The 12520-nt window shown below is 40.8% G+C and overlaps 1 protein-coding gene across 5 annotated transcripts in view; it reads right to left on the bottom strand.

Moving 5' to 3' along the window:
• dnaja1 (DnaJ heat shock protein family (Hsp40) member A1) overlaps positions 1-12520 on the bottom strand; it is a 29572-nt gene that overhangs the window by 2919 nt on the left and 14133 nt on the right. For all 5 annotated transcript variants that reach the window (XM_023998328.2, XM_023998329.2, XM_023998327.2 and 2 more), the window contains 3 exons: positions 6755-6869; positions 5852-5967; positions 414-514 (listed from right to left, as the gene is read on the bottom strand). In XM_023998328.2, coding sequence (XP_023854096.1) covers positions 414-514; positions 5852-5967; positions 6755-6869 — 332 coding nt within the window. The remainder of the gene's footprint in view (positions 1-413; positions 515-5851; positions 5968-6754; positions 6870-12520) is intronic.

Raw genomic sequence — 12520 nt, 5'->3', positions numbered from 1 at the left:
CAGCTTTGGTGGACATCCCTGCAGTCACCATGCCAATCTGTGGCATTGTGTTGTGACAAAACTGCATATTTTAGTGGCCTTATATTGTCCCCAGCACAAGGTGCACCTGTGTAATGATCAGGCTTCTTGATGTCACACCTGCCAGGATGGATGGATTATCATGGCAAAGGAGAAATGCTCACTAACAGGAATGTAAACAAATTTGTGCACATGTGAGAGAATCAAGCTTTTTGTGCATTAGGAACATTTCTGGGAACTTTTATTTCAGCTCATGAAACATGGGACCAACACTTATATGTTATGTTTATATTCTTGTTCAGAATAAATACAAAGATAATTATTGAACTACAGTATGAAGTCCTGAATAGTGGAACACATTGAAAAGGTGTGTGTGTGTGTTTTACAGAACATACCGAAAAGAGGATAATGAGGCGTCCCTTTTCAAACGGCCGGCGGTGCATGGGCATCCCCTCATTCAGGACACACTTCTTGTCGCCAGGTTTGATCAATTCCCCTGCGAAAGGAAAAAAATATTTTAAGAAACTATAAACTAGTGCTGTCATGATACCAACATTTTACTAAGCCAAGGATCATAGACGGCTATGAATATAGATAAACTCTTGGTAGAAAGTGTCGTCTACCGCTTATCATGAGGTACCCTACCTCAGGCAAGTAATACCTCGAGACTTCTTTAATATTAAGACCTCGTGCACCAGCTGTTATTGACAAATATACACAACCCCACCCCTCGTCTTACCAGACGTAGCTGCTCGGTCCTGCCGATGCACGGAAAACCCAGTCAGCTCTATATTATCTGTGTTGTCGTTAAGCCACAACTCGGTGAAAGATAAGATTTTACAGTTAACCTCTCTAGGGTATGTGGGACGGTAGCGTCTCACCTCGTCAACAGCCAGTGAAACTGCAGGGCACCAAATTCAAAACAGAAATCCCATAATAAAAATTCCTCAAACATATGTATTTTACACCATTTGAAAGATACACTTGTTGTAAATCCAGCCACAGTGTCCGATTTCAAAAAGGCTTTACGACGAAAGCAAACCAAACAATTATGTTAGGTCAGAGCCAAGTCACAGAAAAACACAGCCATTTTTCCAGCCAAAGAGAGGAGTCACAAAGAGCAAAGATAAAATTAATCACTAACCTTTGATGATCTTCATCAGATGACACTCATAGGACTTCAGGTAACACAATACATGTATGTTTTGTTCGGTAAAGTTCATATTTATATCCAAAAATCTCAGTTTACATTGGCGCGTTATGTTCAGTAGTTCCAAAACCATCCAATGATTTTGCAGAGAGCCACATCAATTTACAGAAATAGTCACCATAAATGTTGATGAAAATACAAGTGTTATACATGGAATTTTAGATCCACTTCTCCTTAATGCAACCGCTGTGTCAGATTTAAAAAAAACTTTACGGAAAAAGCTAACTATGCAATAATCTGGGACGGAGCTCAGAACAATAGCCAAATTAGCCGCCATGTTGGACTCAACAGAAACCAGAAAATACATGATAAATGTTTCCTTACCTTTGATGAACTTCATCAGAATGCAGTCCTAGGAATCCCAGGTCCACAATAAATGCTTGATTTGTTCGATAATGTCCGTTATTTATGTCCAATTAGCTACTTTGGTTAGCGCGTTAGTGGTAAACAATTCCAAAGTCACAAAGCGCATCCACTATAACATGACGAAATGTCCAAAAGTTCCGTAACAGTCAGTAGAAACATGTCAAACGATGTACTGAATCAATCTTTAGAATGTTGTTAACATACATCTTGAATAACGTTCCAACCGGAGAATTAGATTGACTTCAGAAGAGCAGTGGAACGGAGGTCCTCCTCATGTGAAGGCGCGGTCACCTCATGGCAGTGATTACTAATTCCTGTCTCCTTCGGCCCCCCTTCACATTAGAGTCATCAGACAAAGTTCTATTGACATCTAGTGGAAGCCGTAGGAAGTGAAAACTCATCAATATCTCGCTGTAATTTCAATGAGAGCTTGGTTGAAAATCTGCCACCTCAGAAACAATTCAAACAGGAAGTGGAACTTCTCAGGTTTTTGCCTGCCATACGAGTTATGTTATACTCACAGACATAATTCAAACAGTTTTAGAAACTTCAGAGTGTTTTCTATCCAATACGAATAATAATATGCATATATTAGCAACTGGGACTGAGGAGCAGGCAGTTTACTATGGGCACCTCTGTGCACCTTTCATCCAAGCTACTCAATACTGCCCCTGCAGCCATAAGTTAACCCACTGTTCCTAGGCAGTCATTGAAAATAAGAATGTGTTCTTAACTGACTTGCCTAGTTAAAAAGGTAAAATAAAAAATTRACTACAATTTATAGCAATATTTTACCAGAAAGGTGAGATTAACCTTTGAGTATGCAGCATTACTAGTTATTGTTTATGGCCCTCATGATAAATAATTACTTTTGGGGATTATGTAGATTACATTTACTTACATTGGAGGTTAATGGAGCACCAGATTTATTTTTATATCGTTAAGGCTTAAATTAGGCCTATATGAATCCTACCTTTGAAGCACATCTCATGAGTAGCAAAGCATTTTCCTTTCTTCCTGTGCCAAGCGAATTTGCTTAGACCTACAGTGGTTCCTCCTTTAAAAGTTGAGGCACACATTGCGGGCTGCTGCAGCATTCTGTGGCACGTTATCTATTTGTCAGCCATTTTTTCTGTTAATGCAAGTTATTGCTAGTTTGACCACCAGAGGGCATCTTTGAGAAGCATTTGATAATGCCAATACGGAAGACTAACAGAATATAAAACCTTTTTTGTAATAACATAGTCTCCTCGGGGAGTGCAATGTAATCGGCCATAATCGGTGTCCAAAAATGTCGATTACCGATTGTTATGAAAACTTGAAATCGGCCCTAATTAAAATCGGCCATTCCGATTAATTGTTCGACCTCTAATAAAAAGTATATTGTCCTGCTAATAGGAAACATTTGCGCGATGGGCTACACCTGCGATGTCTTCATTATTCTACAATGTAGAAAATAGTACAAATATAGAAAAGTCCTGGAATGAGTAGGTGTGTCCAAACTTTGACTGGTACTTGGTTAATTAATTTTGATTAATATTATGGCTTTTCTATTCCATGAAAAACCCTCGGTTTCTGTTAGGATGGAATGGAAAATATAGCGCTGTACAAAGTGATGGTCGGCAGTACAGTACTGGGCTATTTAGCTAAAGAATCCCTGTGAGACCGGTTGTAATTGTAAGTGGGCCTAAGTTTTTTTTTTTTACTACTATTTTATATAGGTCTAGGCGCCAAAGAAAGACTCCAATTAAGCCCTCTTGTTTGTAAAGTCAAATTAAAATGAAGATTGTTGAAATGAATTGCTCGACTGGTGTATGTTCTCTCCATCTGTTGGTGTGTAACACTTGCATAACAAGTTAGTTATATTTTTGCACCAGCCACTGTTCACCTCCTATTGATTGCACTGCGGTTGCCGCCAGTTTAAATTGAACCTTTATTTAACTGGGCAAGTCAGGTAAGAACAAATTCTTATTTACAATGAAGGCTTACCCCAGCAAACCCAGATGACTCTGGGCCAATTGTGCGCCGCCCTGAATTCGAACCAGGGACTGTAGTAAAGCCTCTTGCACCAAGATGCAGTGCCTTAGACCGCTGCGCCACTCGGGAGCCATGACCAACACACACGTGTACAGTGATCCCTCGCCACTTCGCGGTTCACTTATCGCGGATTCGCTATTTCGCGGATTTTCATAATGCATTTTTTTTTTTTTTTTTKGTGCATTGTGCTCTGCATTCTGATTCGCTAAAAACTCACTCCCGCTTCTTGTATCAAAACATGCTACGAATTGTGCTATCATTTTGTCGTCTCGTGCAGTTATGTGTACGTACATAAAACAGCTTGGCAAATTTACATTAAGTTGGCCAAATTATCTTGTAATTTCGAACATCTCCTAAACCCATAATGTCGACGAAACGGCCTACACGTGAGTCACTGTATTTGTATACATGTAATAGTTGCTAATTGTAAAAAAAAAAAAAAGTTTTCTATTTCGCAGATTTCACTTATCGCGGGTCATTTTCGGAACGTAACCCCCGCGATAAACGAGGGATTACTGTATATCTTTTTTTCCTTCAGAACATTAACTGTGTGTAGGTAGATGTAGAAAGATTCAAGTTGGGGAGGGGGGGTTCACACCTAGCTCGGCTATTAGACAATTCTTTGAAGGTTGAATAGTCTATTGTTCAGCTAAGTGTTAAAGGTTCCAATTGATAAAGCGTGTTTAGCCACAATCGTTCCCAAACCCAATTAATACATTTGGGCAGTCGAAAGCGTGCTGGACTTCGGGCTAGAATGTTGAGTTCCAAACCTGCTCCCTGCTTGTTTCAGTACATTATTATGCTGGTCTCAGCGCAAATAACCTGGATTGTTACTCCCATCTCGCTCCTGCTCTCTTCCACACGTCATTCTCCGCCTGAGTGGCTCGCTTGTGGGCATGCTGGCAGGATGTACTGTTTTTTATTCTGTATATATGAATTACAAATCAGCCTTTACTTAAATCATGTTTCTAGTCTATTGCATAGTTACAATGTGTAATCATTGATGTCCCAGGAGCGGTGTATAATTGTAATACATACATGCAGACACAGCATCATTCAAAGAATGGCGTTTGATACACCTGGTATTGGATAAGACTGAGAAAAAGAAAACTTGCCAAATTGCGATTTTCGTAAATTAACTTTGACCAAAAAATATGCACAATTGTAAATGTTTTGCTTGACCTGTTATGACTTTCTAATTACTTAAATTAGCTCCCGCCGTATTGTTTTGTCAGCCATCTTTGCTGAAGAAAGTCACCAGGAACTGGTGGCTCGCGTCAAATTCGTCATTGGAACCACTCGATATGATTGGTCATATAAAAACCTTGGGACCCAAATGCATAATGAGTGTGCCAACTCCCCATTGCGGTGGTCTGGGGCAATGAATCCGTGATGCTGGGTACCTCCTGCGGTGGTACCCAGGCAATTTTTAAATGAGGAACCACTGTACTGTCTAGTGAGCAGGTTGTTAGCTAGCTAGGTAACATGACTGAATGTTTTTTGTTATCAAACCAATAATTAACGACCGGGATTAGTTTGGTTGTGAACTCATACCAAATGCACGCAAAATGACACAGAAAAAAAAAAAAAAGGTAGAGCTGATAATATGGGTCATATCTTTAACCATTTGAGCTAGAGACACACCATTTTCTATGCTGTAATGCTGCAAAAATGCCTGTCATTAAGCTGTGCATTTCCTGTCACTCAGAGGCTGCATGACAGCAAACTTGCACTTGCAAAGTCTACTTAGACTGGCCTGTGCTCTTGGTTATACCAGGCAATAAAATGCTCCAATGTACCAAATGTAACAGAAGAGTCATCAGGGTCTGCGTACCCGCTCGCCATCACCACTAACCTATATTTTAAAAACTGATGGCTGATCACAGCTGCCACACATGAGATGTGCATGAAAGTGAAGTGGACATTGAACATACAAGAGCCTAGTTGCTGTTGCTTAAATTTAACTTTTTATAACAGGCGCCAGCAGGTTCTTTAGATTGGTAGGACCGACAAATTTGGTAGCATCATATGAAACGGTACTACGGTATTCTAAAATGATGGTAAAAGTATCATGACGTTTAGGTACCGTTATAATACGATGGTACCAGTATACCGTGCAACACCACAATATTTTTWWTTTTTATTTTAAATGCATAAAAAAAATATATTGCACAGTGTTGTACAAGGTTTCTGTTAAGTGAAATAATCTAGAAAGTGTACCTGGGTGGCAGGTGATGAGGAGGCTTCGGTTGTCCAGAGTTTGACAAGGCTTCTGGAAACCACACAAGGCCTCCACCAGCTGCAGCTCCATAGTCATGATCAGATTTTCCCCTTGCCTGTAGAATAGAGCACAGTCAATACCAACCGGGCTGCGATCAATTGCATTTCAATTCTGGAAGTGAAAATCAAGAACTGAGAAGTGACTGGCTCTCAAATGGGGATTTTTTGTTGCTGAAAATTTATTTCCATTCAGTTCTTGAAATTGACCAACATCATTTTTCTACATGCCTAGATATATAGACCTTTTTCCAGTACACGATACACTGATGTCACACAGTAACATACAACTTTTAATACCTTTTTGGGTTCTCATACGTTTACAATGATATTTTGATTCTTGCTTGAACAGTTGCTAAGATTATATTTGGTTTTGATTTTTGCTTAACTTTGATGCAGCAGTTGTTAGCTAGAATGCTAACGCTCATTGATATAGGCTGTAGCAAAAACTAGCCAAAGAGCCATTTTACTGGTTGAAATGTTTACGTATAATGCTGTTGATTTGCATTAAGCAGGACATTCATACGAGCCTTAAAACCCAATTATAATCCAAAAGTAGTGTGAAAAGCACTCATAAGCAACATGTAAAGAGAGCCTTTTTGCTGGCCTTCTATAAGAACTCCCCCACCAACTTCCGTGCATCGCCCTCAAAAGCAATTTTTGCACAGAAAGGAGTCTATAGGCTAGTACAGAATACAGACCAATACAATACTGAAGAATATAAAAGGTCTCGTGTGGAACATTGGAACTGCCAAATATGTGCACAAACAATCAGACAATGTGATATAGACATAGGGTAGAGGTAGGTAGTGAATAAGAACTGGCATGAGAGGCTTCATCTTTTACCTGGTGAAGACGGGATGGACTCTCTGATCCAGGACAATGATGATGTCACCAGGCTCTAGTCCTGGCTCCTGATCTCCCTCCCCGTGGAAAACTAGCTTCTGCCCATCCTTCATACCTGCAACAATTTAGGATTAATGTAACAACTGGATCGTATTTAACTGCATTAAGAAAATACTGATCAGAATTCTGGTAATGGCGTTCACACAGAACCATGCCTTGGGGAACATTTAGGGCACTTTAACATATCCCTAGATGATTTGGATCCTAGAGCAATTGGTAACCAGATCCATGCTGTCCTGGTCCAGAGATATAATCCAGAAGTACTAGTCGCATGAAATTTAGTTACAGAAATTATATCCAGAATCTGTTCATTTCCATTCTTGTCAAAGCATTTGTAGAATTCAAGAAACGCTCCAGGGTACCAAATTCATAAAAATGTCCCTTTTTCAGGACCCTGTCTTTCAAAGATAATTCGTAAATCTTCAAATAACTTCAGATCTTCATTGTAAAGGGTTTAAACACTGTTTCCCATGCTTGTTCAATGAACATGCACCTGTGGAACGGTCGTTAAGACACTAACAGCTTAGAGATGGCAGGCAATTAAGGTCTGTTATGAAAAATAAGGACACTAAAGGAGGCCTTTCTACTGACTCTGAAAAACACCAAAAGAAAGACGCCCTGACATCTGCGTGAACGTGCCTTAGGCATGCTGCAAGGAGGCATGAGGACCGCAGATGTGGCCATCTAAATTGCAATGTCCGTACTGTGAGACGCCTAAGACAGCGCTAAAGGGAGACAGGACAGACAGCTGATCATCCTTGCAGTGGCAGACCACGTGTAACACTTGCATAGGATCGGTACATCCGAACCTCACACCTGCGGGACAGGTACAGGATGGCAACAACAACTGCACAAGTTACGCCAGGAACGCACAATCCCTCCAGTGCTCAGACTGTCCGCAATAGGCTGAGAGGTGCTGGACTGAGGGCTTGCAAAAAGTGCTCTTCACTGACGAGTCGCGGTTTTGTCTCACATGGGGTGATGGTCGGATTCACGTTTATCGTCAAAGGAATGAGCGTTACACCGATGCCTGTACTCTGGAGCGGGATCGATTTGGGAGGTGGAGGGTCCGTCATGGACTGAGCTGGTTGTCATCGGACTGAGCTGGTTGTCATTGCAGGCAATCTCAACACTTTGCATTACAGGAAAGACATCCTCCTCCCTCATGTGGTACCCTTCCTGCAGGCTCATCCTGACATTACCCTCCAGCATGACAATACCACCAGCCATACTGCTCGTTCTGTGCGTGATTTCCTGCAAGACAGGAATGTCAGTATACTGCCATGGCCAGGAAAGAGCCCGGATCTCAATCCCATTAAGCACATCTGGGACCTGTTGGATCGGAGTGTGAGGGCTAGGGCCATTCCCCCCAGAAATGTCCCGGAACTTGCAGGTGCCTTGGTGGAAGAGTGGGGTAACATCTCACAGCAAGAACTGGCAAATCTGGTGCAGTCCATGAGGAGGAGATGCAGTGCAGTACTTAATGCAGCTAGGGGCCACATCAGATACTGACTGTTACTTTTGATTTTGACCACCCCCTTTGTTCAGGGACACATTATTCCATTTCTGTTAGTCACATGTCTGTGGAACTTGTTCAGTTTGTCTCAGATATTGAATCTTATGTCGCGTGCGCGAGCGTTGCAAAAATAATTTAGACATCTATATTATTAAATTATTGCACGCCAAGGAGCATCTGGTTGCCAAGGGCTAAAATAGAAGTCAGTTCTATTTGTGACGCAGATCGCGCTGCAAGTCCTGCCTCTCCCATCTCCTCATTGGTTTATAGAAGCAGGTACCCACGTGCCATCTCCTCCTTGGTTATACTGACGTGGGTGACTGAAAAACGAATGAGGTCGGTGGCGGTAATGCACCTAATTTATGAAAGTTGCCAATCGCAATATAAAGTCAAGAGAAGAAAAAGCCTGGAAGGAAGAGAGATGACTAGAAACGATTCGGTTGACCATTTTGTGTGTGGATTAATTGGCGGAGTAGAGGACCTTGTGCATTTCAGGTAAAATAACTCAATGTTTATATCCCAGGACAAATTAGCTAGCAACAGCAAGCTAGCCAAATAGGACAAATTAGCTAGCAAGTGCAAGCTAACTAGCTAAATTGCCATAAATGTTTAATGCTTTTCGACCTGTCCCCAAATTAATATAATTGGTTCCGAGTTTGTTTTGATATTTTAACCTGCATGTCATGATCGCGTTGTGTGTGGGGGGGACAAAATACATTTATGCACGATGGCGCACACTCGCAGCCAGTTTGGGTTCTGTGTAAGTTTGCTGAAAATAAATGCAGTTGACAGTGAGAAGACCTTTCTTTTTTGCTGAGTTTGTGAAAAAGCCCTGCGAGTTGGACAAAACCAACTTTCCCTGACTGTTGCCTTGGACAACCAGCGCCAGAAGAGTAGGGGAACAACCAACCACAACAGAATTCACAGTACACACACACACACCAGTTTGTTTCAGTATAGGGATTTGACTATGGCTGTCCATTGGATACATTCAAAGGCTTTAGTAACTCAGGGATACACCAAGTGCTCTTGCTGAGTGAGCTTTATTTTATATATATAAAAAAAGGGCAATTCCACCCCTTATTGATCATCTCGAGCACAATACCAGTGTCTACATGTGAAAACAGCAGCCACAACATTTTGTAGAAAATACATTTAAAAAAGGGGTTGTACCCGATAACATCAAAAGTTAACATTGATTTTCAAAACAGATTCGTGGGGAGCAAGAAAATACCCTCCTTCTGGATAGAAACTTGTTGCAGGTTTTGAAAATCAATGTCTGTATTACTTGTAATCCTACCTGCAATGTCACAGAAGCATTTTTTTTTTTTACTTACTATTTTTAACTAGAGATCATAGAAATAAATGTACCGTTTTCACATACTCACCATTTTCACACAACTACCCAAAAAATAAAAATAAAATGTTTAAAAAGCAGCCAGAACAGCTTCAACGCACCTTGGCATAGATTCTACAACTGTCTGGAACTCTTTTGGAGGGATAGAGTTCCAGACCAGTCTTCCATAATTTGGTGTTTTGTTGATGGTGGCAGCAACACCGTCTCAGGCACCGCTCCAGAATCTCCAAGTGTTCCATTGTATTGAGATCTGATGATTGACACATTTTAAAGCCCACTATGCTCCTTTGAGACCCACCTTTTAAAAAGTCAGATCTTTGCTAGCCATGGTACGCAAAATATTGTGAAAATGGGAAATGTTATACTGACCCTAAGCATGATGGGATGTTTTAATTTGAATACACAATCCCTCATTTACTCAAGTGTTTCCTTTATTTTGGCAGTTACCTGTTGGTAGACACTGATATGGTGCTGGAGAAAATGAATAGGAGGTTGAAAAGTGGCAGAGTTGCCATTTTAGCTGTGTGTGTACGTACAGTGCATTCAGAAAGTAGTCAGACCTTGACTCTTTACCCATTTTGTTACGTTACGGCCTTCTAAAATGTATTACATTGTTGAGGAAACAAAACTACACAATATCCCATAATGACAAAGCAAAAACAGGTGTAGTAATCTTTGTATAAAAACCACACAAAAAAACTACTTCCGGCGCCGACCGAGATGGCCGCCTCGCTTCGCGTTCCTAGGAAGCTATGCAGTATTTTGTTTTTTTATGTGTTATTCCTTACATTGGTACCCCAGGTAATCTTAGGTTTCATTACATACAGTCGGGAGGAACTACTGAATATAAGAGCAACGTCAACTCACCATCGTTACAACCAGGAATATGACTCTCCCGAAGCGGATCCTGTGTTTTGCCTTACAATGGATCTGATCCCAGCCGGTGACCCTAAACAACGACGCCGTAAAAGGGGCAAACGAAGCGGTCTCCTGGTCAGGCTTCGGAGACGGGCACATCACGCTCCACTCCCTAGCATACTACTCGCCAATGTCCAGTCTCTTGACAATAAGGTTGATGAAATCTGAGCATGGGTAACATTCCAGAGAGACATCAGGGATTGTAACGTTCTTTGCTTCACGGAAACATGGCTAACTCAAGAGACGCTAACGGAGTCGGTGCAGCCAGCTGGTTTCTTCACGCATCGCGCCGACAGAAACAAACATCTTTCTGGTAAGAAGAGGGGCGGGGGTGTATGCCCTATGATCAACGAGACGTGGTGTGATCATAACAACATACAGGAACTCAAGTCATTCTGTTCACCAGATTTAGAATTCCTCACAATCAAATGTCGACCGCATTATCTACCAAGGGAATTCTCTTCGATTATAATCACAGCCGTATATATTCCCCCCCAAGCATACACAGATGGCCCTGAACGAACTTTATCTGACTCTTTGTAAACCGGAAACCACACACCCTGAGGCTGCATTCATCGTAGCTGGGGATTTTAACTTTTACTTGGTACTCATCCCGGATCCGGGAGCACCCCCCACAGTAAAAAAGCTGACTAGCATAGCCTAGCGTCACAAGTAAATACTAGCATCTAAATATCATTAAAATCACAAGTCCAAGACACCAGATGAAAGATACAGATCTTGTGAATCCAGCCATCATTTCTGATTTTTAAAATGTTTTACAGGGAAGACACAATATGTAAATCTATTAGCTAACCACGATAGCAAAAGACACCATTTTTTTCCTGCATGGGCAGCTATCACAATTTCGACTAAATAAAGATATATATAGCCACTAACCAAGAAACAACTTCATAAGATGACAGTCTGATAACATATTTATGGTATAGCATATGTTTTTTTAGAAAAATTTGCATTTCAGGTATAAATCACAGTTTACCATTGCAGCCACTATCACAAAACTCACCCAACGCGACTAGAATAACTACAGAGAGCAACGTGTATTACCTAATTACTCATCTTAAAACATTTCTGAAAACTACACAGCGTACAGCAAATGAAAGCCCAACATCTTGTGAATCCAGACAATATTTCAGATTTTCTAAGTGTTTTACAGCGAAAACACAATATATCGTTATATTAGCATACCACATGAGCTAACATCACCCCAGCATTGATTCCAGGCAAAAAGCGCGATAACGTTATCACCACCAAAATATATTAATTTTTTCACTAACCTTCTCAGAATTCTTCAGATGACAGTCCTGTAACATCATATTACACAATGCATATAGAGTTTGTTCGAAAATGTGCATATTTAGCATCACAAATCGTGGTTATGCTATGTAATCAGTCAAAACATGGCATGCATTCTGGCCGGCGCCATCTTGGAAGGGCACCTAAGTTTACGATTATTTATCGATTAGATTGACTAAAAAAATACAGGTTGGACAGCGAATGAAAGATGCATTGGTTATTAATGCAACCGCTGATTTAGATTTTTAAAATTAACGTTACTAGACATACAGTGTGCGTTGCAGCCAGACTAGTGCCGCAATAATGGCCGATAAATGCGTTTACATTTTTCCACATAAATACGGAATAAAATCATAAATAGCTCTTACTTTTGGACGAGCTTCCATCAGAATCTTGGGCAAGGTGTCCTTTTGTCCAAAAGAATCGTTGCTTTGTTGTAAAACGTCCACTTCAACTTCGGAACTAGCAGCTAACAGTAGCTACGTGGCACACACATGTCCAAATCCTCAAACGCAATACTACGAAAATTCCGAAAATAGCAATATACTCGCATAAACTGATATAAATCGGTTTCAAATAACTTCGTTATGATGTTTCTAAC

This window comes from Salvelinus sp. IW2-2015, linkage group LG13 (assembly GCF_002910315.2).
Source record: "Salvelinus sp. IW2-2015 linkage group LG13, ASM291031v2, whole genome shotgun sequence".
Taxonomy (NCBI): Eukaryota; Metazoa; Chordata; class Actinopteri; order Salmoniformes; family Salmonidae; genus Salvelinus; species Salvelinus sp. IW2-2015.
The sequence above is the reverse complement of the archived record's forward strand: the minus strand, read 5'-3'. Positions and strand labels throughout refer to the sequence as shown.